Source organism: Schistocerca nitens, chromosome 2 (assembly GCF_023898315.1).
Source record: "Schistocerca nitens isolate TAMUIC-IGC-003100 chromosome 2, iqSchNite1.1, whole genome shotgun sequence".
Lineage (NCBI taxonomy): Eukaryota > Metazoa > Arthropoda > Insecta > Orthoptera > Acrididae > Schistocerca > Schistocerca nitens.
Window position 1 is genome coordinate 717,791,982 of NC_064615.1, and position 24,323 is coordinate 717,816,304.

At 38.3% G+C, this 24,323-nt stretch overlaps 1 protein-coding gene across 4 annotated transcripts in view; it reads right to left on the bottom strand.

Moving 5' to 3' along the window:
• LOC126236895 (schwannomin-interacting protein 1 homolog) overlaps positions 1–24,323 on the bottom strand; it is an 816,191-nt gene that overhangs the window by 12,469 nt on the left and 779,399 nt on the right. For 2 of the 4 annotated variants that reach the window (XM_049946536.1, XM_049946539.1), the window contains exons 9-12: positions 22,282–22,430; positions 18,601–18,885; positions 11,307–11,418; positions 3,796–3,895 (exon numbers count right to left, since the gene is read on the bottom strand). In XM_049946536.1, coding sequence (XP_049802493.1) covers positions 3,796–3,895; positions 11,307–11,418; positions 18,601–18,885; positions 22,282–22,430 — 646 coding nt within the window. The remainder of the gene's footprint in view (positions 1–3,795; positions 3,896–11,306; positions 11,419–18,600; positions 18,886–22,281; positions 22,431–24,323) is intronic. The other 2 variants (XM_049946538.1, XM_049946537.1) reach the window with 2 other exon arrangements.

Genomic DNA, 24,323 nt, shown 5'->3' on the forward strand with positions numbered 1-24,323 from the left:
TTGCCATTGCCAGTCTACATTTTATATCCTCTCTACTTTGACCATCATCAGTTATTTTACTCCCTAAATAGCAAAACTCCTTTACTACTTTAAGTGTCTCATTTCCTAATCTAATTCCCTCAGCATCACCCGATTTAATTTGACTACATTCCATTATCCTCGTTTTGCTTTTGTTGATGTTCATCTTATATCCTCCTTTCAAGACACTGTCCATTCCGTTCAACTGCTCTTCCAAGTCCTTTGCTGTCTCTAACAGCATTACAATGTCATCGGCGAACCTCAAAGTTTTTACTTCTTCCCCATGTATTTTAATACCTACTCCGAATTTTTCTTTTGTTTCCTTTACTGTTTGCTCAATATACAGATTGAATAACATCGGGGAGAGGCTACAACCATGTCTCATTCCTTTCCCAACCACTGCTTCCCTTTCATGCCCCTCGACTCTTATAACTGCCATCTGATTTCTGTACAAATTGTAAATAGCCTTTCGCTCCTTGTAATTTACCCCTGCCATCTTCATAATTTGAAAGAGAGTATTCCAGTCAACATTGTCAAAAGCTTTCTCTAAGTCTACAAATGCTAGAAATGTAGGTTTGCCTTTCCTTAATCTTTCTTCTAAGATAAGTCGTACGGTTAGTATTGCCTCACGTGTTCCAACATTTCTACAGAATCCAAACTGATCTTCCCCGAGGTCCGCTTCTACCAGTTTTTCCATTCGTCTGTATAGAATTCGTGTTAGTATTTTGCAGCTGTGACTTATTAAACTGATAGTTTTGACATCTGTCAACACCTGCTTTCTTCGGGATTGGAATTATTATATTCTTCTTGAAGTCTGAGGGTATTTCGCCTGTCTCATACATCTTGCTCACCAGATGGTAGAGTTTTGTCAGGACTGGCTCTCCCAAGGCTGTCAGTAGTTCTAATGGAATGTTATCTACTCCCGGGGCCTTGTTTCGACTCAGGTCTTTCAGTGCTCTGTCGAACTCTTCACGCAGTATCATATCTCCCATTTCATCTTCATCTACATCCTCTTCCATTTCCATAATATTGTCCTCAAGTACAATGCCCTTGTATAATCCCTCTATATACTCCTTCCACCTTTCTGCCTTCCCTTCTTTGCTTAGAACTGGGTTGCCATCTGAGCTCTTGATATTCATACAAGTGGTTCTCTTCTCTCCAAAGGTCTCTTTAATTTTCCTGTAGGCAGTATCTATCTTACCCCTAGTGAGACAAGCCTCTACATCCTTACATTTGTCCTCCAGCCATCCCTGCTTAGCCATTTTGCACTTCCTGTCGATCTCGTTTTTGAGACGTTTGTATTCCTCTTTGCCTGCTTCATTTACTGCATTTTTATATTTTCTTCTTTCATCAATTAAATTCAATATTTCTTTTGTTACCCAAGGATTTCTACCAGCCCTCGTCTTTTTACCTACTTGATCCTCTGCTGCCTTCACTACTTCATCCCTCAAAGCTACCCATTCTTCTTCTACTGTATTTCTTTCCCCCATTCCTGTCAATTGTTCCCTTATGCTCTCCCTGAAACTCTGTACAACCTCTGGTTCTTTCAGTTTATCCAGGTCCCATCTCCTTAAATTCCCACCTTTTTGCAGTTTCTTCAGTTTTAATCTACAGGTCATAACCAATAGATTGGATCAGAGTCCACATCTGCCCCTGGAAATGTCTTACAATTTAAAACCTGGTTCCTAAATCTCTGTCTTACCATTATATAATCTATCTGATACCTTTTAGTATCTCCAGGATTCTTCCAGGTATACAACCTTCTTTTATGATTCGTGAACCAAGTGTTAGCTATGATTAAATTATGCTCTGTGCAAAATTCTACAAGGCGGCTTCCTCTTTCATTTCTTCCCCCCAATCCATATTCACCTACTATGTTTCCTTCTCTCCCTTTTCCTACTGACGAATTCCAGTCACCCATGACTATTAAATTTTCGTCTCCCTTCACTACCTGAATAATTTAAATATTCCTACACCACACAAACTTGCATGTCTGACCACACAAAAGTGAGGTGAGCAGATCACTGAACATTCGGTTCAGTAACCACTCTTACCTGCATACTTCTATTGCAAGCTTGAGACATTCTGTATTGCAAAACAAACTCACTACACAGGGAAAGAAGCACACAATGGAAACAGATCATAACTGTAGGGTTACTGGCCACAAGTGTCGTCTGCAACTGGCTACAGTAACTGCTACCTGCAATAGCAGAGCAATTTGACAATGGTGAATGGAACAGAACAAACACTTACTTTGATTGGTTGTTGCTATTGTAGGAGCCTTGTAAATAGTTAAACGACAATCACTATGTTATTATGATCCATGTATACTTTTGGTTTACTTAATGAACTGTCAGCTAGCGGGTTTCTAAGTTAATTGCTGGACTGTAATGGAGGATAATGAGCATGTTATAACTTGGCTCTTACCTACATTAATGAGAAAAAGTAAACGAGGCAAACATAAAAATTTGAGAAAACCACATAACAAATGGGTGTTCAGCAAAGTCGCCTCCTTTGGGTAATAGATCTGGACTGACCCTAGAGAATGCCTCTCATTACAGGAAGTTATTTGATAATGAAGACTCCAGGATGAAATAACAATGTGAATATTAGGATACTTTGCACCTCACCATGTAGAGGTGTTGTTCAACAACAGACACGCACATTTAATACTAGACTGCAAGATTTTAGCTATGCCCGCCCACTATGTTTACATCTATACTCTTCAAACAATGGAGAGGTGTATGGCAGAGGGTACATTCCATTGTTCCAGTTATTAAGTTTGTTCCGTTCCATTCACGTATGGAGTGCAGGAAGAATGATTATTAAAATCCCACTGTGTGTGTGCTACAGTTCTCGCGATCCCTATGTGAGTGATACATAGGAGGTTGCAGTATAATCCTAGATTCATCATTTAAAGCTGGTTACTGAAACTGTGTAAGTAACCACACACTCCCATCAGAAGCAGGGTCACCTGTGAAAGCAGCCATTTAGTCTACCAACTTAGCAGCAACCACTGTGCAACATTCTTCGAATGCATGACTGCTGAAAAAATTTCTGTCTGCATGAATGGCCTTCACAAAACTGTGGACAGTGGTAGCTAGACCATCCAGTTGCCCAGCATGGCAACTTTCCTGAATTGGCAGGTGGGAAATCTCCTTGAAATATACCCTTTGTTCTCATGAATCCACCCTCCCCTTAATGTTTGTTAGTCCTTAACATCCACCTGCCTCTGTCTCCTTCCCTGCTCCCACTGCAGCCTCGCACATGACATCTATCCTCCAGACTCACCTGCATAGTCCTTTCCCTTTCTCTACTCCCTCCTTTCCCCCACCCCATCACAGCTCTCCCCATGCTCTACCTAACATGTCCCCCCATCCTTCCAAAGGCCACATTACACATCTTCCATCACTCCTATCTTGCTCTCTCTCCCAAGCCACGTCTCTTCTGTATCCACACTACCCAACCCAGCCAAGATCACCACCTGCTCCCAGTGAGACCATAGTGCCTGGAGATGACAGTGGTCCGTGTACGTGTGTGTGTGTGTGTGTGTGTGTGTGTGTGTGTCTGATGAATGGCATTGTCCAATAGCTAAAAAAATGTAACAGTTTACTATTAGATGTGCCTTCTGCTATTCAACATCTCCTTTATGTGGTTAGAAGCAGTCTAAGAAAGTTGTCCACCAACTACATTCAGTAATTTCCTGAATGTAACAGATTTTATAAGAATTTTCATTTTAAACACTAAATTGTGTTACAACTAAAACACCATACTTACAAATATCTTGTGAGGTCTTCAATATCAACAAGCATAGAATCTTGCTCCATGTGCAGATCATCACGATCCATCAGGAACTTAACCAATCCTTCATTCAAAACTGAAACAGGTTTTTTAGTACTTTAATACTTTATGTAATTTTCAAACTGAAAACTTTTTCTTGATAATGAAAATAAGACATACAATACAAATTCATTTCAAAAATGCAATAATACAGTGATGTTTGAGATAAAGCACATATCACTTTTTTGCACAAACAAATCAGAAGATTATGAAACCACGGTGAACATTGGCTGACATCTATAGTGTTTAAAATCATACGCCTGAAATACTACTTGCAGCAAGACTATAGCAAATTGTTGCAGTTAAGTGAGTTTTCAAGCTACATTTAAATTCAGAAAACTGAAAGCTAGCCTTGGTTTTACAAGGCAAACAACAACAACAAAGAAAGATCAAATATCATTAAAATATATATCAAGCAGACTGCATTATGTTAAATTATTTAGTACTCCATGGGTACTCTATGAACTGTTACCCAATAACAGGTGGTCTTCAGCTTCATAATACAAAGTGAATTTTTTAATCCTCCTTCACTTCCCCAATATTTGCATATCACTTTTGAATGGTAGTGAGCTTTCACTACTAAACTTAAATTTTTGTTGTTGTTGTTACAGACAAGGATTGTATTCAGTTACATTCAGGTAAATCTGTATTGCTGCCCTTTGGCTTGCATTTCACAATTGTATTGTACTACGTAAACAAACTACTGTATCAGTGCACGAACAAAATTTCTAACTTTGATAGCAGTACAAGTCTACTAATATTGTGACTTAAGTAGGACTGGTTAGCGTGGGTGATTTCGATGAATGTACGGAGTGTGGTGTAAGGTTTGTGTTTTGATGATAATGAAAGTGAAGGGAAAGGGTGAAACTTAGTGCCATCACATAGTCTACTTGTTTCAAAAAACATGATGGGAGATGCTTAGTGTAGTGGACGGACAAGGCAGCCAGTCCACAGTGACGGGTAGCCGAAAGGGCACACGTACACCCACGCCGACTGGCGCGAAGTCTGGAACAGGATTCGTAATGAATGTGATAAAGAAAAGAACGTAGCTACTAGAACACTTAACTTTTATATCGTCCTTTGGTATACAGCATTCTTGATGATACAAGTGAGACTATCTTGAGATACATGCAATGGTACAAATGGCGCCTTGCTAGGTCGTAGCCATTAACTTAGCTGAAGGCTATTCTAACTGCCTCTCGGCAAATGAGAGAAAGGCTTCGTCAGTGTAGTCGCTAGCAATGTCGTCGTACAACTGGGGCGAGTGCTAGTCAGTCTCTTGAGACCTGCCGTGTGGTGGCGCTCGGTCTGCGATCACTGCCAGTGGCGACACGCGGGTCCGACATGTACTAATGGACCGCGGCCGATTTAAGCTACCACCTAGCAAGTGTGGTGTCTGGCGGTGACACCACACTTAGCTTAACATCCCACAAATGGATCACAAGCAACAGTGTCATTAGTCTTCATTCCATGACATACTACAGTGAGATTTGGAATTTAACCCAGGACACTGGTGCAAAGTATGGTGATCAGTAAATTTACACAGTGACTTTCCTACATCTCTCCCACCATTCCTACCACACAAACTTTTTTGTGTGAAGGTGGGCAGATTTCTAAGTGAATTCATTTGACTGAAAGCAATGGAGACAAAAACATTTAATGACCATATGCAACACATCAGGAAGTCTATGGGAACAACCAATAACAACTGTAACATAAAATAAAATATCCCAATGTAAAAGATTAGTCCATTTCTGTTGTTACAAAAATATTGCATATGCCTGGTGGAAAACACCTGGTGATCCACAGCTGCATGTGAATGGTGTATCACACACTAATAATGGCAAAATGTAAAGTTCTGTGTTCTGGCCTTAGACATGCCAGTTGGGCCCAACCGACCACCATGTCATCTTCTACTAATGACATCACTGGATATGGTATGGAGGGGCATGTGGTCAGCACACCACTCTCCCGGCCACTGTTGAGTTTATTTTATCTCGAAACTGCTTCTAATTGATCAGGCAGCTCCTCTGTTGGCCTCAAGAGGATGAGTGTGGTGCTTTGTGTACTAGTCCTCCAACAAAGGGAGAATCCCTGGCTGTACCAGGAATCGAACCGGTAACACCCAGATGGCAGTCAGCCCTGCTGACCACTCAGCTACAGAGGTGGAAAATAATAATGGCACCAGGAGAATAAAAACTAGTTTGTGAATTACTCAAGGAGTGAACCATAAAGGATAAGAATTCTGGACTGAAAAAATTAATTTGAGCAAATCTCAGGATGCAGCATCAATCATTTCTCCAGCTCCAACTGACATGCTGTATCAATGCAGTTCCACAGTTCACTGGTGGATGCTGAAGATGGTGATTAGAGGACCAGATCCCAGAATAGTAAGAGTTCCCTGCCTGGTTTTGTTGGTGGCACACAGCAAATACAAATGCAATAAAAAGATACTGCTCCTGGAAAAGCACAAACATGAGCAGTACAAGACCAAGTGTTAGCCTACTGGAAGATTATGTCCTCAGTGAATAATCAGTTTGGGGGAACATCTGCAACTGAGCATCATAATACATATGAAAATCACCACTTCACTTTATGGCTTTTATTTTTTAAGTCATGACTAGTTTCGGGCAAACAAATGTCCATCACCAGGTGCAATTACTGAAAGCAGACAAGTGAAGTATGCTAGAAATAAGTTTTACATGTGCTTGTATGCATAAAATAATGAAAACTAATGAGGACTATCAGATATAAAATTTTAATAGCAGTCAGGCTAGATATGGTGAAAAGAGAGAGAGGGGTCAGTTGCAATACTGGGGTGACAACTAATAATAAAACAGAGAAACTGCCTAGGTAAAGATACATGGTATAAGATATGAACCAGCACACATGTTGTGTCCTGCAACCCCAAGTACAGTGAGACTGGGTGGAGTTGAGAAGACCAACACAAATGAGCATAGAGCACTGAGTGGTGCACACAAAGGAGGGAGCTAAATAGACAAACTAGCCTGGCCATTCACATTTAAATTGATAACTGTTCATCCAGAACTAGAGAGAAAATATTATAAACTGATGTAAACAATGCAAAAGACACATAGAAAAAGTATAATAAAGGTGATTTAAAGAGCAATAAATAATAGAACTAGTGTTTTGGTTCTTATCCTATACCATGCCTGAAGAGGTGGTTTCTATGTTCTGTTATTAGTTGTTGCTACAGTATTGCAACTTACTCCTCTCTCACTTTTCACCATATATAACCTGACCACTGTTATAATTTTATACACAACAGTCCTCATTAGTTTTCATTATTTTATGCATACAAGTGGATGTAAAAATTATTTTTTGTGCACTTAATTTCTTTTTCAGTAATCACACCTAGCAATGGGCATTTGTTAGCCCAAAACTGGTCATGACTTAAAAAATAAAAGCCTTAAAACTGAAGTGGTGATTTTCATTCCTGTTTCTCAGTTTGCGGCAAGAAATCACATATAGGTGCCATCTCTTCTATGCTGTCAAAATTTATGGAAACATCGTGGCCTGTCAATTTGAAGTGTGATTTGTTAACACTTTGGAGACCAAGGCTGAGCATAGCTCAGGCATCAACTTTGTGTTAAAAAAACTGTGCCTGAAATAAGTTGTGCTACGATTTTCTTGACTGCGAGCTGCCTTTCACTTCAAAACTGGGTGCATTTTGTATGAAAACAATGTACAGACATCTCACAAACTGTTTCTTGACTGGTACTGCCTTCTGATGTCAATTTCAAAAGAAACATTAGTGAATGTATCAGCTGCTCTTGTGAATGGCTGAGTGATTGCACGGATATAATTTCATGTGCATACTCCTTAGTTTTCACAGTTCGCTGTAATTTTGCTACAAATGTATCACGTTTGTTGAATGAGCAAGAAATTTTGGAAGTTCAAGAGCAAGAAATTGCTCAATAACTCACCTCTCACTTTTTTCATGGAAGGATAAATTTTAAATTTTGTAATCTATGAAGAACTAAAGTAAACATGAAAAATAAATCTTGAAGCTTGGCCCTTTTATAGCATGCATTACTGTTTTCCTAAATCCATAACAAGCACTATAGCCCCCTTTTAAGTGTCTGAACCCAACAGTGTCACCAGACCTTTGTGATCTGCTAATGTATGTTACCAAGGTGTACCACAGTACATATAACTGAACAATTTATGATCACCAGGCAGTCAAGTTGCCTTCCCCCTTGCTGTTATGTTCTTTCTCATAGGGTTACCTGATACAAAACAGTTGTGGAAGCCTATAATATTATTATTAAATCATTTGCTATCACCATTCATTATATTTTGTTTCTTTAACTTATCTTGCTCATGATACTTTTTGGGAAATACTTACTAATTTCTGGTGTGTGTGTGTGTGTGTGTGTGTGTGTGTGTGTGTGTGTGTTTTAACTATATTTGACAAGTTAATCTGATGTTGCAAATGTCACAAAATTGTCAAACATACATTTGCAATTTTTCTTGATATAATTCTAATTATGGGTTGCTAGTAACTTGTATATTTTTTCATTTTGTGGTTTGTACCTTTTCATTTTAGTTTTATTCAGTATTATGGCAATTATGAAGGAAAGGAAGCCACTTGCTACTGGAATCTGTTTCATTGTGGTCACTGTATGAAAAGAAAATTCTTGAGAAAGCTACAAAATTATGAGAAAGAAATGTTGGTCAGTACTTACCATCTGAAAGTGAAATTCTCAGTACCATTATACACACTAATACATACATATAAAAGTACAAGGAATTATTCTAACCACTGGAACTATTAGTTCCTTCCTCAGGAAGGAAAGAATGATAGGTTGGGGAAGTGCATGTTACAAAGACCCAAGGATGAGAGGGACCCTCCTGTAGTCAGGATGATGGGAGACATCTCATTCTGCAGTCTGAGAGACTTGTGCTTCCTGTCAAATCTTACCCAACCCATCCCTTTCTGCTCCTCAGGAAAGAATCTTGTATGCTCACATGTGTCTATCACCAGTGCTAAGAATTTGACCTCATCCAGGTAAGTACTGGCCAGAAGTTCTGTTTATTTCCTGTTATGTTGTCTGTTTACTTTGGTTGTTGTGTGTATCATTGACCTATATCTTGCTTGTATGTGAACAATGGGACAACAGTGTGTTTCAGGAATTGTGGTGTTTGTCAGTGGTTATTTTTTACAAAAAATATTTTCCTTTTTTCCCCTCAGTGGTTTTAGAACGTATGGAGAACATCTTCTGTGTTCAATGTTATTTAATGTGCAGTGTAATTTCAACATCAGTTGTTTATGTTCCTAATAATTTTGAACTCTGTGGAGAGCAAAATGAATGGAACAAATTCAGGAGAATTGAAGATCTGCAATGAACACAACAGCATTATTGCAAGTGTCAAGACAAAGAAGTATGGAAAAGCTAGAATAATAGACTGTGTGTTGTATAGATGTAGGGGTGTATACAACAATTAGCATTATGCCCCAGTTGTGGTGACTTCTGCAGTTTAATAAAATGATGATGACTGATGCACTGATTGTCATAAGTGTTGGAAACAAACTCATCCAGTCATTATTCTTTGTTGAATTTTTTTTTTTTTGCTTTATATACTATTTGCATATTGTTAGATTTCTGCTATTGATTTGTATTAAATCTTATTGTCTTCTGTAAACACACACACACACACACACACACACACACAGTGGCGGCTGATGTGTAAGAGCAAAAGAGCATGTGAACACCCTAACTTTCGACACCTTGTGAATTTATTGATTATTTTTCTTTGAATGCTGTTAAACGTAACATAGATGTTGCAATCTGAAAGATATCGCCACACACGAATTTGATAAACAACATGCATGGTTCATAATGTGCACAGCTAGCCCTTGTCACTCAACTAGAAGCTTATGGCAATGCCACCAGGTGGTAGCACACTGTGGCAGACTTTCATCCCCATTCGCTGGGCATAAATCCTGTTAAATGATAGCCCACTCCTCAGATATGCTAATTCGCTCACTATATACTGTAGTAAAATTAGATAGGATGTCAGTATATGTTAAAGTTGTACTGACAGTAAACCTATTTTATGGTTTCTGAATGAGTTACAGTGTATATGTTATGAATTTTATCACACAGAGAATCATTAGGGCCTAAACCATATCACTGTCTACTTTGACATGGTAGCATTTATTCATTTTTCTGAACTCTGTTGATCTTATGGTGAGTCAGATTTATCTGTGCTGAAGGCTCACACTGTATACATGAAAATTCATGGAAAGTGTATAATTGGTTTCTCTCATATTCACTTAAGTTTGGAATCAATGGCAATTTGCTTTAGGCCCTTATGGATCTCATCGCCTCATTTGTATTCCAGCCAGGTGACCATGTTTTAGACATTATTACTTGAGTTTAATCATTTCCACAAATGGCGCTTCGTGTTTGGAGCTGGTTGCACGCTGTGTAAACATGAACTATGTTGAATCCATTTTAAATGCTAACAGTAAAGTAAAGATGTGATGACGGATCGTGAGTCGTGTTTGCATAGCTCAGTGAGTAGAGCACTTGTCCGTGAAAGGCAAAAGTGCTGAGTTTGAGTCTCGGTCTGGCACACAGCTTTAATCTGCCAGGAAGTTTCATATCAGAGCAATCTCCACTACAGAGTGAAAAACCTCATTCTGGGAACAGAAAAGTTAATTACCAGGAAAAGTTAACTGCAAAGGAGCTAGGGTCTCCAAAAGCAGATCCTGTGACTGAGAGAGCAATGAAATCAAATGAGTGCAACTACAAATGAACATTTAACAAGGAAGTGTACAGTTAGTACAAGTTGTTGTGTGGGTGCAGTGTAAGAACATTTGATTTTCAGCCTGGAAGTAAATTTGTGAACTAATATATGTGTTAGGGATCTTGTACATTTGTCTGAAAAAATGTAAAAGCATGAAAACTCCCATGTACACAACGAAGCAAAATGGAGAGTTGTGAAAGCTTACACATTATTTCGTTATTGCCCTAAACTGTACTTAATTATGCACAATACAACAAAATTCCACAAAAACAATTCTTCCTTTTGTCAGATAAGTTATGCATATTATTATTACTGTCGTTATTACTATTGGCAGTGGCTTTTGCTGTGTAAACTTGTTGACAAGCATTAATTTCACTCTCAGTATTATCTGAATCTAAAAACTTTGTGAAAACCCAGACTGTATACTACTCACAAGTGGCCACTGCCCCCCCCCCCCCCCCGACACACGCGCGCGCACCCACCCACCCACCCACCCACACACACACACACACACACACACACACACACACACACACACACACACAGAGAGAGAGAGAGAGAGAGAGAGAGAGAGAGAGAGAGAGAAATCAATCACAATTATTTCAATCTGATTGTTAATATATATAATGTAATAATTCTGATTTTATCAAACGGCAGATGCTATTTCATACCTTCAATTTGGGTGTGCAAATCATTTACAATAACTTGAAGTTGAGCAACATTCATTTCTGTCAGCAACTGTCTGCTAACACGTCTTCTATCTTCTGGGAATGGGATGCCAACCTGAAAACAACATAATTTTATAAATTGATAGCAACTGCTGCAACACGAGTGAAAATGATTACCAATCTGACAAAATGGAAAAAAAAGACAACAAGAGAATGAACAGTTTAATACTCATCAAAAGTGAGTGAAGGGGGAAGGGAGATAAATGTAACAAAATTTCTAATATAGTGCTACACAGAAGTAACAGAACAGTGTTTTTATGTTGTGGCATTACCATATAACAATTACAATTATTCTTTTTTTATTTAACCAGAGGACAATCACTATTTTTATTCATACTATTACTGGTTTTGATTGTAACCTACAATCATCTTCAGATGAAATGTTGCAGAATACACATCTATGTAACACCTGGGATGCACATGTCCTCTCTCTTCAAGAGAAATGCGGTAACTATTATAAATATAGGAGAATACTGCTTAAGCAAAATTGCCAGCAAATGGCAGGGGGTTATAAAATCAAGCCATACCAGATTACATATTTAAATGAAACACATACAATTCAATTATTTCATCAAGTAGTATAGTATTCCACAAAACTACCCCACAGATAAAGCTGAAACTTGACTTATAGTATTGTACAACATGTTCCAATGTAACAAATACAAAATTTCATTCATCTCAATTGCCTCTCTATGATAAGGTGATACTTTCCATTTCACTCTTGTACTACAAGACTCGGTCATAAATATGTATTAAAAATATAACCTCTGTGCACAAGTTGTCAATCTTTCAGATACTTTCTTAGTGAAGTGAGCAGATTCCCAACAAATGTTTTCTTTGTGTATGAGAATACAGCTACCTAATACACTGATTAACTTTCCATCCATAAAACACACACTAGTCAGAATGTAATACTGTTACATCCCCTCCTGGATTTTTCATTGTGTGACACTAGTCAGAACAATTTTTAATTTATTAGTCTTTTATAATAATGAGAATCAAGATAACACCTATGATAAAATTAAAGCATTTTTTCAACAGAGCCATGAAGAGTGACCGCTAGCAGATTTTCATCTGTTTATTTTGTACTTTTGACTATTACCTCAAATAATATGTAAATCAAAGGCAGAGGTGGGGGAAAGGAAAGGAACTCTTGATATTAGCTGCATTGGGGCTTTATGCAAAATCAGTGGTGATGAGTGAAATATAAATGCAGAATCTCCTGCTTGCTAGGCAGTTGCGTTAACCACTAACCTACCCGGACACAGTGTCTATCACAAATGCACGGACTTTCTTGGCATGTTCCCTGATCGACCCACATTACAACCTAGTGCCACCTATCCACAGTCCCTGTCCATGTCCTGTACGCTAATTTTAGATTTGCACTGAAGGTCGGACATAAATGTGCATCTGCACTGCAGGTTGGCTTCATAGCCCACTCAGGTGAATAAATTATATGAATATGTGGTGGACACCATACGGAATCATCAGCTGTGATACATACTATGTAAATTGAAGGTGGCGGAGGAGAAATGAAATGAAAGGAAAGGAACTTATGCACCATTTTACATTGTCAAATGCTTATTCCAGGCCAATAAATCCTATGAAACTGTCTTAAATTTTCTTAAGTCTTGCTTCTATTATCAGTCACAAAGTCAGAACTATCCTCTATGGTGCCATTACCTTTCCTAAAGCCTAAAGCCTACGGTAATCAGTTTTCTTTTAATTTCTTCTGTACATTATTCTTGTCATCAACTTGGGACGCAAGAGCCATTAAGCTGATTATGCAATAGTTGTCACACTTATCTGCCCTTGCTATCTTCAAGATTGTGGGGATGATATTTTTCCAAAACTCTGTTGATACGTCTCCAGACTCAGATTTTACACACCAACTTGAATAGTCATTTCATTGACACTTTCCCCAGTGATTTCGGAAATACAAAAGGAATGTTACCCACCCTTCTGAATTAGTTGGTCACAAGTTTTCCAAAGCTCTGTTAAATTCTGACTAATACTGTCTTCCATTTCAGCTGTCATTTCTTTCTCAATCAGGTCATCAGATAACTCCTTCTCTCATAGAGCCTTCAATGTATTCTTTCCACCTACTACATGACTACCCTGCAATTCACAATTAAGTACCTAGCAGTACTATTCTCTCTTCTGCACTTAATAGTGGTATTGCCATTGGACTCTTACTGTTGATGCCCTTGTTTTTAATTTCACCAAAATTTGTTGCAACATTTCTGTGTGCCGAGTCTGTTATTTCAACGAACTTTTCTTTTTCTATTTCTTCACATTCTTCCTGCAGCCATTCTAACTTGGCTTCCCCAAAGTGTCCTTTTTTCTTTCATTCCAATGTGGCTTACATTTCTATACACATGAATTTCCCTGAACATTTCTGTACTTTCTTTTTTCACCAATCAACTAAACTACTGCTTCCATTAACCAAGATCTCTCCACAGTTACCTTCAATATACCTATGTTTATCTGTTCATTTTCTTCTAAAATTGCTCTTATTAGAAATATCCATTCCCCTTCAACTGCACTGCCTACTGTGGCTTCATTATCACAGTATCAATAGCCTCAGATACATTCAAACGTATCTTATCATTCCTCAGTACTACAGTATTCCACTTCTTTGCACATTGATTCTTTCAGATGAGTATGTTGGACTAAGCCTGCTCATCATCATTACTAAATAGTGATCTGACTCAATATCTGCTACTAAGTACACTTTACAATCCAACGTCTGATTTCGCAGTTTCTGTCAGATCATGAAGCAATCCTGCTGGAATTTTCCCTTATCCCCATGCCTTCTCTAGGTATACCTTGTCCTTTTGTGATTTTTGAACAATGTGTTCATTATTACTAAATGAAATTTATTGTCAAAGTCAATTAGTGCTTTTCCTCTGTCATTCCTACTATTAAGCCCATATTGTTCCTCAACTCTTTCTTCTATTCCCTACCCAACTATCATGTTCCAATCAGTTATGATTATTGAATTATTGTCACATTTTACATACTGAATTACCTGTTCATTATCCTCATATACTTTAGTCCCTCTTCATCTTCTGCATGTGATGTCTTCATGCATAACTGAACACAACCCTATCAATGAACTGGTCACAGTAATTCACTCGCTGCCTTCCTTTCCTGTCCATAATGAATCCTACTCCTGTTATACTGTTTTCTGCTGCTGTTGCTATATTCTGCTAACTGGAAATCCTTATCCCCTTTCCGTTTTACTTCACTGACCCCCACTATATCTAGACTAAACTCTTTCTAGCTTTCCTACCATGTTCAAACTTCTAAAATTCCACACTCCGACTCGCAGAACATCTTCATTTCGTTGGTTATTCTATCTTTTCTCATGGTTACCTCCCTATTAGCAGTCTTCCCCCCACAGATCTGCAAAGGAGACTAACAGGCTAGCAGAAGTTCCATTTTCTGCCACCAGGTGAAAATATGATACCGTAAGCAGTCAGAATGTGAAATGTTTCTGGTTTTTACGTCAGTATGTTGTTTGTTGCTTGGTGACGTGTGTAGATTTCTTTCGTAAAGAGGCTCTTGGCGTAAAGGGTAAAAAGGTTGAAGTTTTCTGTACAAAACACAATGGTTATTGAGCAGAAAGACTGTGCACTGAAGATAAAATTGTTTTATCAAAAAGGCAGCAATAGCAGTTCTGTAATGTGAGAATATCGCTGGCAGAAACAGCTGCAAACAGGCCCCATGTGGTACACAAAACAGGTCCGAACTCTGTTGCAGAGGCAACGGAAAAAGCATGCGAAGTTCAGAAAAATGCGAAATCCTGAAGATTCGCTAAAATTTACAGACGCGCGAAATTTGGCACTGACTTCAATGCGAGATGCCTTTAATAGGTTCCACGACGAAACATCGTCTCGAAATTTGGTAGAAAAGCCGAAGAAATTCTGGTCGTATGTAAAGTACAGAAGCGGCAAGACGCAGTCAATACCTTCGCTGCGCTGTGCCGATGGTACTGTTACCGACTGTGCCGCTAAAGCGGAGTTATTGAACGCAGTTTTCCGAAATTCCTTCACCAGGGAAGATGAATGGAATATTCCAGAATTGGAAACACGAACAGCTGCTAGCATGAGTTTCTTAGAAGTAGATACCTTAGGGGTTGCGAAGCAACTCAAATCGCTTGATACGGGCAAGTCTTCAGGTTCAGATTGTATACCGATTAGGTTCCTTTCAGATTACGCTGATACAATAGCTCCCTACTAAGCACTCATATACAACCACTCGCTCACCGATAGATCTGTACCTACAGATTAGAAAATTGCGCAGGTCACACCAGTGTTTAAGAAGGGTAGTAGGAATAATCCATTGAACTACAGACCTATATCATTGACGTCGGTTTGCAGTAGGGTTTTGGAGCATATACTGTATTCAAACATTATGAATCACCTCGAAGGGATCGATCTATTGATACGTAATCAGCATGGTTTCAGAAAACATCGTTCTTGTGCAACGCAGCTAGCTCTTTATTCGCACGAAGTAATGGCCGCTATCAACAGGGGATCTCAAGTTGAATCCGTATTTCTAGATTTCCGGAAAGCTTTTGACACCGTTCCTCACAAGCGACTTCTAATCAAGCTGCGGGCCTATGGAGTATCGTCTCAGTTGTGCGACTGGATTCGTGATTTCCTGTCAGGAAGATCACAGTTCGTAGTAATAGACGGCAAATCATCGAGTAAAACTGAAGTGATATCAGGTGTTCCCCAGGGAAGCGTCCTGGGACCTCTGCTGTTCCTGATCTATATAAATGACCTGGGTGACAATCTGAGCAGTTCTCTTAGGTTGTTCGCAGATGATGCTGTAATTTACCATCAAGTAAGGTCATCCGAAGACCAGTATCAGTTGCAAAGCGATTTAGAAAAGATTGCTGTATGGTGTGGCAGGTGGCAGTTGACGCTAAATAACGAAAAGTGTGAGGTGATCCACGAGTTCCAAAAGAAATCCGTTGGAATTTGATTACTCGATAAATAGTAAAATTCTCAAGGCTGTCAATTCAACTAAGTACCTGGGTGTTAAAATTACGAACAACTTCAGTTGGAAAGACCACATAGATAATATTGTGGGGAAGGCGAGCCAAAGGATGCGTTTCATTGGCAGGACACTTAGAAGATGCAACAAGTCCACTAAAGAGACAGCTTACACTACACTCGTTCGTCCTCTGTTAGAATATTGCTGCGTGGTGTGGGATCCTTACCAGGTGGGACTGACGGAGGACATCGAAAGGGTGCAAAAAAGGGCAGCTCGTTTTGTATTATCACGTAGTAGGGGAGAGAGTGTGGCAGATATGATACGCGAATTGGGATGGAAGTCATTACAGCAAAGACGTTTTTCGTCACGGCGAGATCTATTTACGAAATTTCAGTCACCAAATTTCTCTTCCGAATGCGAAAATATTTTGTTGAGCCCAACCTACATAGGTAGGAATGATCATCTAAATAAAATAAGAGAAATCAGAGCTAGAACAGAAAGGTTTAGGTGTTCATTTTTCCCACGCGCTGTTCGGGAGTGGAATGGTAGAGAGATAGTATGATTGTGATTCGATGAACCCTCTGCCAAGCACTTAAATGTGAATTGCAGAGTAGTCATGTAGATGTAGATGTCAGTAAATGTGCTACAGGATATGATCAATAAATCTGAAGAAACTCATGAATTATGTGGTGCAAGAGGAAGAGGGGGCTAGCCGTTTCCCATGACAGTTGTTGAAGTTTCTGTAGCTATCGCCAACTGTGCAGTATGCGCCTCAAATTCTGTAGCCAATAATTGATCTATATTATGGGAATTGTCACTCCCCTGGTCAACAGTTCAAAAGATTTTATGGCATATTTTACATGAGTACCCCTACAACATTCAGAAAGAGCACCAAATGAAGCCCCAAGGTAGGCTACAATGCCGCGACTTTGCGCTTCGTTGCACGACATGTGGCTGGAGAATATTTGTTGGGCAGATGAGGCACATTTTATTCTGTACAGTGCATTGAATGCAAAGAACTGTCACACATGGGGTTCTACGCAGCCACATACACTGCACTCAGCTTATGTGACTGTGTGGTAGTGTTTCATAAGCTCCTTTATGCTTGGTCTGTTTTTCTTCAAGAACTGGCACTTTTCAGGCCTGTTAAGTGTACAGTGACATTTGCATGTTATAAAGACCTCCTTGTACAAAACATGATTCCAGCTTTGCAAGAACGCAGCTGTCTCCACACTACTATTTTCATGCAAGATGAGGTAATACCACATGCCACTTGACAGGTGAAAAATTTGCTTCAAGAAAACTTCGGTAAAGACTGCATCATCTCTACGTAATTTCAAGATGAGTGGCCTTCCAGATCCCCTGACTTAAATCCGTGTGACTTCTGGTTGTGGGGACATCTGAAAGATAAGTGTCTATTGGGGGACAGCATACGATGATATATCACTCTGATTACACTGGATATGCTGCAAGCAACTGTCAACTATGCTGTGTTATGTATGCAGCACGTGGCTGAATCAGGAGACCATATTGACCACATATTGTAACTTATAGCAATATCCTCCAAACAAATGTGCCAGAACCACTGTCATCATGTGTTTGATCATCCCTATCACTTTCCTGCAACCACACCACATTCTGACTGCCCACAATGACATATTTTTACCTGGTGGCACCAATTAATGAACATACCTATAGTGTCAGCATTCTGGGATGTGTACAGTGCACACTACAGAGCTCAGAATACTGTCAATTTAATTGTAAATATCTGGAATATCACAAAAATTAGAAGGATGATACACTGTATGATTTTATTAAACTGAGGCCTGGGTGGATAGGATTCTCATTTTTATAAAGACTGATTAAGGGCATGTATGTGAGAACCAATCAGGGACACACAGGAAAGAAGTCCCTCCTCTGCAGCGTACATTCACAAAGCAGAAGTCATTTATTGCCTACAATAAGATTTATACTACATTAATGTCTGGGTGAAGACTGAAGCCCAACTATTCACAAAGAGCTAATTTTATGGCCTTATTTTTCGATGTAGTTTTTGTGGGTACTAAAACTGCCTGTAAAAGTTAATTGCAGTTCTTATAATACTCATTAGGGGCACAATAACTGGAAAAAAGTGCCGAAGGAAGAATCAGAGAGCAAAATTCTATTTTACAATGTTTAAAAAAATGTGGTGCAAGAGAAATAATTTCTTCAATAGCACAGAAAACAATACCTTTTCTAGGCTTGAGCGCACCATTTCAGTGATTGGGCTCTTCTTCTGACGCTGTCTTTCTACTTCCATCTGCATGTGAGCCATTTCCTTTGCCTGTGCAAGTGCCAGACGTGCCTCAGCTTGCAGTCGTGCCTGTCGAGCAAAGAAGTCTGCCTCTGTCAGTGGCTGTTGGGGTGGAAGAGGTTGCGATGACTCAGGTTCTTTTTGCTGTAAAGGCAGGGTCAAGAGAGATGCAGATGGCCGTGCTGCACCCATACTGTTTCCAGTGGCAGAAGTGCACTGCTGCTGAAACAAGGCACGTTACTGAATGGGAGTTGGTGTTCAATATATAATAATAGTCAGCAAAAATGGTTAACAGTTATCAGCTAAAACAAATGGCACAGAACAACCAGTTGCTAATACTGACTTCCAGAACCACAACAATTCTTTACAACACACCAGCACAAAACTTTACATCAGAGGACCATTTTGCTTTAACTTTTAAAAGACTCTCCATTGCTTCACTGCACTGAATGCAGTTCTTTACCTTTCAAAAAACACTTGTTTTAAAAAAAAGAAAAAAAACTGCCTACTAAGCAAATTCATCATCCTACAGTTTTAGAAAATATAGACTTTACATAAAGCTGTTCGACTTGTGACTTTCTTATGGCAGAAGGTGGGTGTGTGAGGTGGGCCAGTGATCTAGGCTACAAGGAACAGGAGGGATGATTCAAAAAACTGTAGCCCTTTGCAGCTAAATAATCAACAAAATTATATTTCCTTGACTGTTGCGATAAAATATTCAACTTTTTAGTTTCAATCTACTTAAGTCAAGCATTGTATTATGTACCACTTCACAGATACTGTTTCTTGACAGTTCAGCACCACACATTTCAAATATCTGTAGGCTACGAAGAAAACATTCAACACTGTGTTATTTGATTTATTTAATTCCTGAGACTATACTGAAGAGGTTTTATTGTATTTCGCATTATTGATTTCTAGACATTCGTCATCAGACGTGCCTGAAAACTCAAACATATTAATCGAAAATACGGTATGTCTGCTGTGGGAATCCATCTACAGATCTTGTTACATTCAGACTATACCAAACTCCATCACATATCCACTGAATCACCAATAGACTGACACATTCTTTTCGACAGGCTGTGATTCCATACTTAAACAAGTACACCCAACTTCGAACATCCACTTCATACTTTGTTACTTGGCAGAAACTTTTTAATAATATAGTAAGTTTTCATCATCTGTAATAATTATATATTTGTTTGGTAAATAAAAACCGCCTTTTCTTGCTGCACTGTATTTTATTTCTCTCAGACGTATTTCGCCTTTTTCTCTTTAATGTATGATCAGTGATATATAGAATGATACAGTTTTGTTTTGATATGTGTTATTTGTAGATTATAAAACAGTTCACATCCCCTTTTTTAGTAATTAAGTGATTCCTTACAGTTCTTCACATTTTTTGTAGGCATCTGTGTTTCCTTTCAACCGGTTACAAGCTGGAGGTCGCACAGCTCTGTTTACGAAACATAAGCACGTTTTTATGTTCTTAACTTTTTTCTTCTCACTTTTCATCTTGTTTGCCCTTATTGTTGTGATGCACTATCAGCCTTCTGTCACTAGATATTTGATCGAAAACTGTGCTTTCAAGACATAAATACTGTGAGTTCACTACGTTTCTCATCCTGTTTGGTTTGTTTACATACTTGTTGCCAATCTAAGAAAGTATATGCTGAAAAATAATGGCTATTCATTTTGTTGTTGTTGTTTGTTTGTGTGTGTGTGTGTGTGTGTGTGTGTGTGTGTTGTGGAGGAGGGAGAGGGGAGGGGGGGAGAGAGAGAGAGAGAGAGAGAGAGAGAGAGAGAGAGAGAGAGAGAGAGAGAGAGTTGCCAGAAATGGTTGAAAGTTTTGGTATTCAGCTGATCTGAGTTTTGTAAATGTTTTATGGCGAAGTTCACGGGCAAGGAGTCAAATGGGGTTGGGTGCTGCTATTATTATTATAGTCCTTTGTTGTATTGTTACTCTATTATTGTATCTATTAGTGTAAACAATGAGTTGTTTGGCATGTGTACTTGATCATTCAACAGGGTTTTCTTTTCTGCTTTGGTTTTCTGTGTGTGGTAATTTTCTTGCAGGGTTAGGAGGTTTCTTTTGTTGTTGATTCTAATTATTTTCATGTCTTCTTCTCTAGTGGTTGATTGCAATTGTGTTCTCTTAAGTGTTCTGCAAATGTGGAGTGGTTTGTCCCATACTTCGAGGCTCTCAAGTGGTCATTGTATCTGACATCAAATGTTCTGCGTATTTGTCCTATGTATCTGTCATCACAAGTATTACACTGAAATTTATATATACCTGCTTTTTGGTATATGTCTCTGCTTTTTTGTAGGTTTTAGGGTGTATTTTTGGATAGAATTATCTGTTGTGTATGTTATGTTTATTCCCTTTCTTTAGAAAATGTTGGTGTTTTTATGTGTGAGTTTGTGTTTGTATGTCACTGTGTACCATCTTCTGTTTTCTTTTATATTTCCCTGATTATTCTTGCTAAATGATATGTATCCCTTTTAAATATCTTAGATTTTTTGTTCCACTTAGACACAGTGTGTTTTCTTGTCCCTAACTAAGAAAGCAGTACACCAAAGAATACAGCTTTTTCGTTCTAGTCTGATGTTACACAATACTGTAACTGTGTATGCTAACAGGGCTATGTAATATTGTATCTGATGGTATAGCATACAGAAATCTCCCCAAGTTTCTGTAATGCAGCAGTATGAGCTAAGAGTTTTCTGGAAATGGAATTTACTGCATGGAATCCATTTATATATGTAACTGTGGAGTGGAAAAATTTCCGCTCTTTCTTGGGACATCTCCTCGAAGTATTGACTCACTGTCATCTTACCATAAGAAATGCAGTGCAAAACTCTTCTTTGTTTCGCTGCAGTACAGTTAGATGCTGACAGCTATTCCAAAAGTGATAAGATAAATTAAAGTTCTTACCTAAAATTTATTTTTAGTCTTGTTTGGACAAGTTTGGAAGCAGATTGTGATACGTTCCTCAGGAACCTCATATTACAAAACTTTCCTAACAGTATTAATAGCAACATGGCCTTGGTGCACTACACTCTGATACTGGCATGGCATTATGTATACCCATTCCCTGCACATGCCTCACTATAAACATCTTCCTCAGCATAATTCTCCAAAGATTTGTTCCCATTCCACAACAGTTAGTAATTAACTCAGATACACTATGCTCTCTAGATTTAAATGTCCATGGTTTTAGACTGAAGTATCTTCTTTGTGTCTCTAATATTTGTGCACTCTTCATACTCGGTTTTATAACATGACAGTAACCTAAAGTCTGGATATGAACCATTATCGCCTGGAACATGTCATCTTTTACTAACACTGTGCTACTAATATTAGTAATTCTCTCTTACTATGAGTCTTCACAAAAACTGTACACATCTGCTCTGCATTAGGGCTAATGTCACAAACATTTTTCTATGTCTTAACTTATTCCACTAATTTCTTGTTCATATTTTAAGTGTTTAATGATATACGGCATATTTCACTGAAACCGATACAATCTGCTCAAAATATACATGTTAAATAAAAAACAAAAATTCTATCATTCTTAATGTCATGCAGGTATCTGTTTCCAAATTCAAACCTACCTTGGCTGGTAATGTATGACTCCTTGAAAGTGACATCTTCTCTGAATCACACGTTGATGTCTCTGTGTCCGAACTGGGGGAATCTACATCAGATGCTGTCTCATTCATAAAACAAATCTGCAGGTTCATCCCTGTAGGGGACAGATTCACTACTTCTGTAAACTTTGCACTATTACTACAAAGCACTTTTCAAAGTATTAATAAATCAAAATGTATTTTGTAATGTTTCTTTGTACAAAGTTTGGTATTTTAAAACAAAACAAAAAAAAAAATAAACAAAAAACAAAAAAAATCAAAAGTTTTGGATGAGTAAGAACATCCACAAAGAACATGAGTCACATGTTACAATGAATGTCTAAACACAATGAATAAAATGAAGATTTCCTTCAACATATGTTATTTCTTACTGTGGATTTATGTAGAGAAAAATTAACATAATACAAATATCACAGAGAAGTAAATACAAAATAAACTTAGAACTATAAAGATAAAGAGGCTTGTTTTAGGATAGGTAACAATAAAATACAAAAGTAACAAAGGGAAAGTTCATATTTACAACTTTGTAACTTTACAATTGTCAAAGACTTTTACAACTTTCTTTCTGGTTTTAGTTACTTTGTTATATACTATATGTCATCTTAACTGATGAAATGTATTGTGTCTACAGATTTAAAATTGTATCTAGCACAATGTACCATTTGCATGTTGCGAATTAGATTAGAGGATCGAGTAATGAGTATGAATTACTCACTTTGCCTAGAATTTTCAGAGGGCTTTCCCATATTTTTAATAAAATGGAGCAAAAAAAAAAAAAAAACGCTGAGAACAAGTTTTTGATTCAAGTTACCTTAGTGTGCTAAACGCTACCACTACAGTACCATTAGACTTAAGACTGAAAGTTGAGTTGAACAAAGAGATTATATAACATGAAAGCTAATCTGAGAAGCCCTGGAAGAAGTTTTCAGATGCAACAATTGGAAAAAAATAGAGGACTATATGTTAATGGGACAGATATGAACCATCTTTGTTTTGACGATGATGATGTAATTCTTGCCTGTAGCATAGATAACTTCCATGTGGAACCAGTTGATGTGTTTTTGCATACGAGACAAGTGAATACAGTTTCTGGATGGGCAGCAAAAGAAATAAACAGGAGAATGAAAATGGGTGGAGCACTTTCAGTAAAATAGATTGGATTTTCTAAACTAAACTTCTGGTGTGTATGACGAGAAAAGTTTACAACCAGTAATCTGAATTTTGACTTACAGATGTGAGACATGATCCTTTGGCATAAAAACCTTTCAAAAACTGAAAGCTACTCGGTAAGCAATACAAAACACAGCTTGGAAATTATTAGGAAAGACGGGGAAACAAATAAATGGGTTCAGGAATAAACTTGAGTGTACAGTGCAGTTATTACTGTAATGAAACTGACATTGAGGTGGATGGATAGGATAGCCAGATGGCATACGGAGAAAGGAAGTTTTCTGGATTCCAAAATGAGAAACGACAGAGAAGGATTCCAAAATGAGAAACGACAGAGAAGACAATCTAATGGAAGATCTGCAGATGAAATCAGAAAATATGTAGGGGGTTTGTATAGCTGAAGGCCATATGACATGCTGCATTCTGGAAGTGGAGAAGGTCTTTGTCCTGCAGTGGATGTTGAATATCAAAAGCCTGTATATGTGTGAGAGAGAGGGAGAGACAGAAAGTTGGAAGTAGGTTGATAGGAGGCTAACAGAGTACAGAGTGAGGGACGTACAGAGGCTGAGATGGGAAGAAGAGAAGGGTAGCTTCTAAGGGAGGGGGGAGGTGGAATCACAGAAGTCAAAGGAAGAGAATGTAAAGAAAGAAACAAATGAATTTTTCAAAACCAGGAGTACTTTCTTTGGTGAGTTGGTGAAAGAGGAAAGGGTTACTGGAAAGAAGGCTATTTGGTTGGGAAAGAGGTACGCAGTCAATGATTAGATAATCAGAGATGAAAATATGAGTTTGGATATGATGATTTACAGAAACCACTGAAGACCTAAATCAGAATC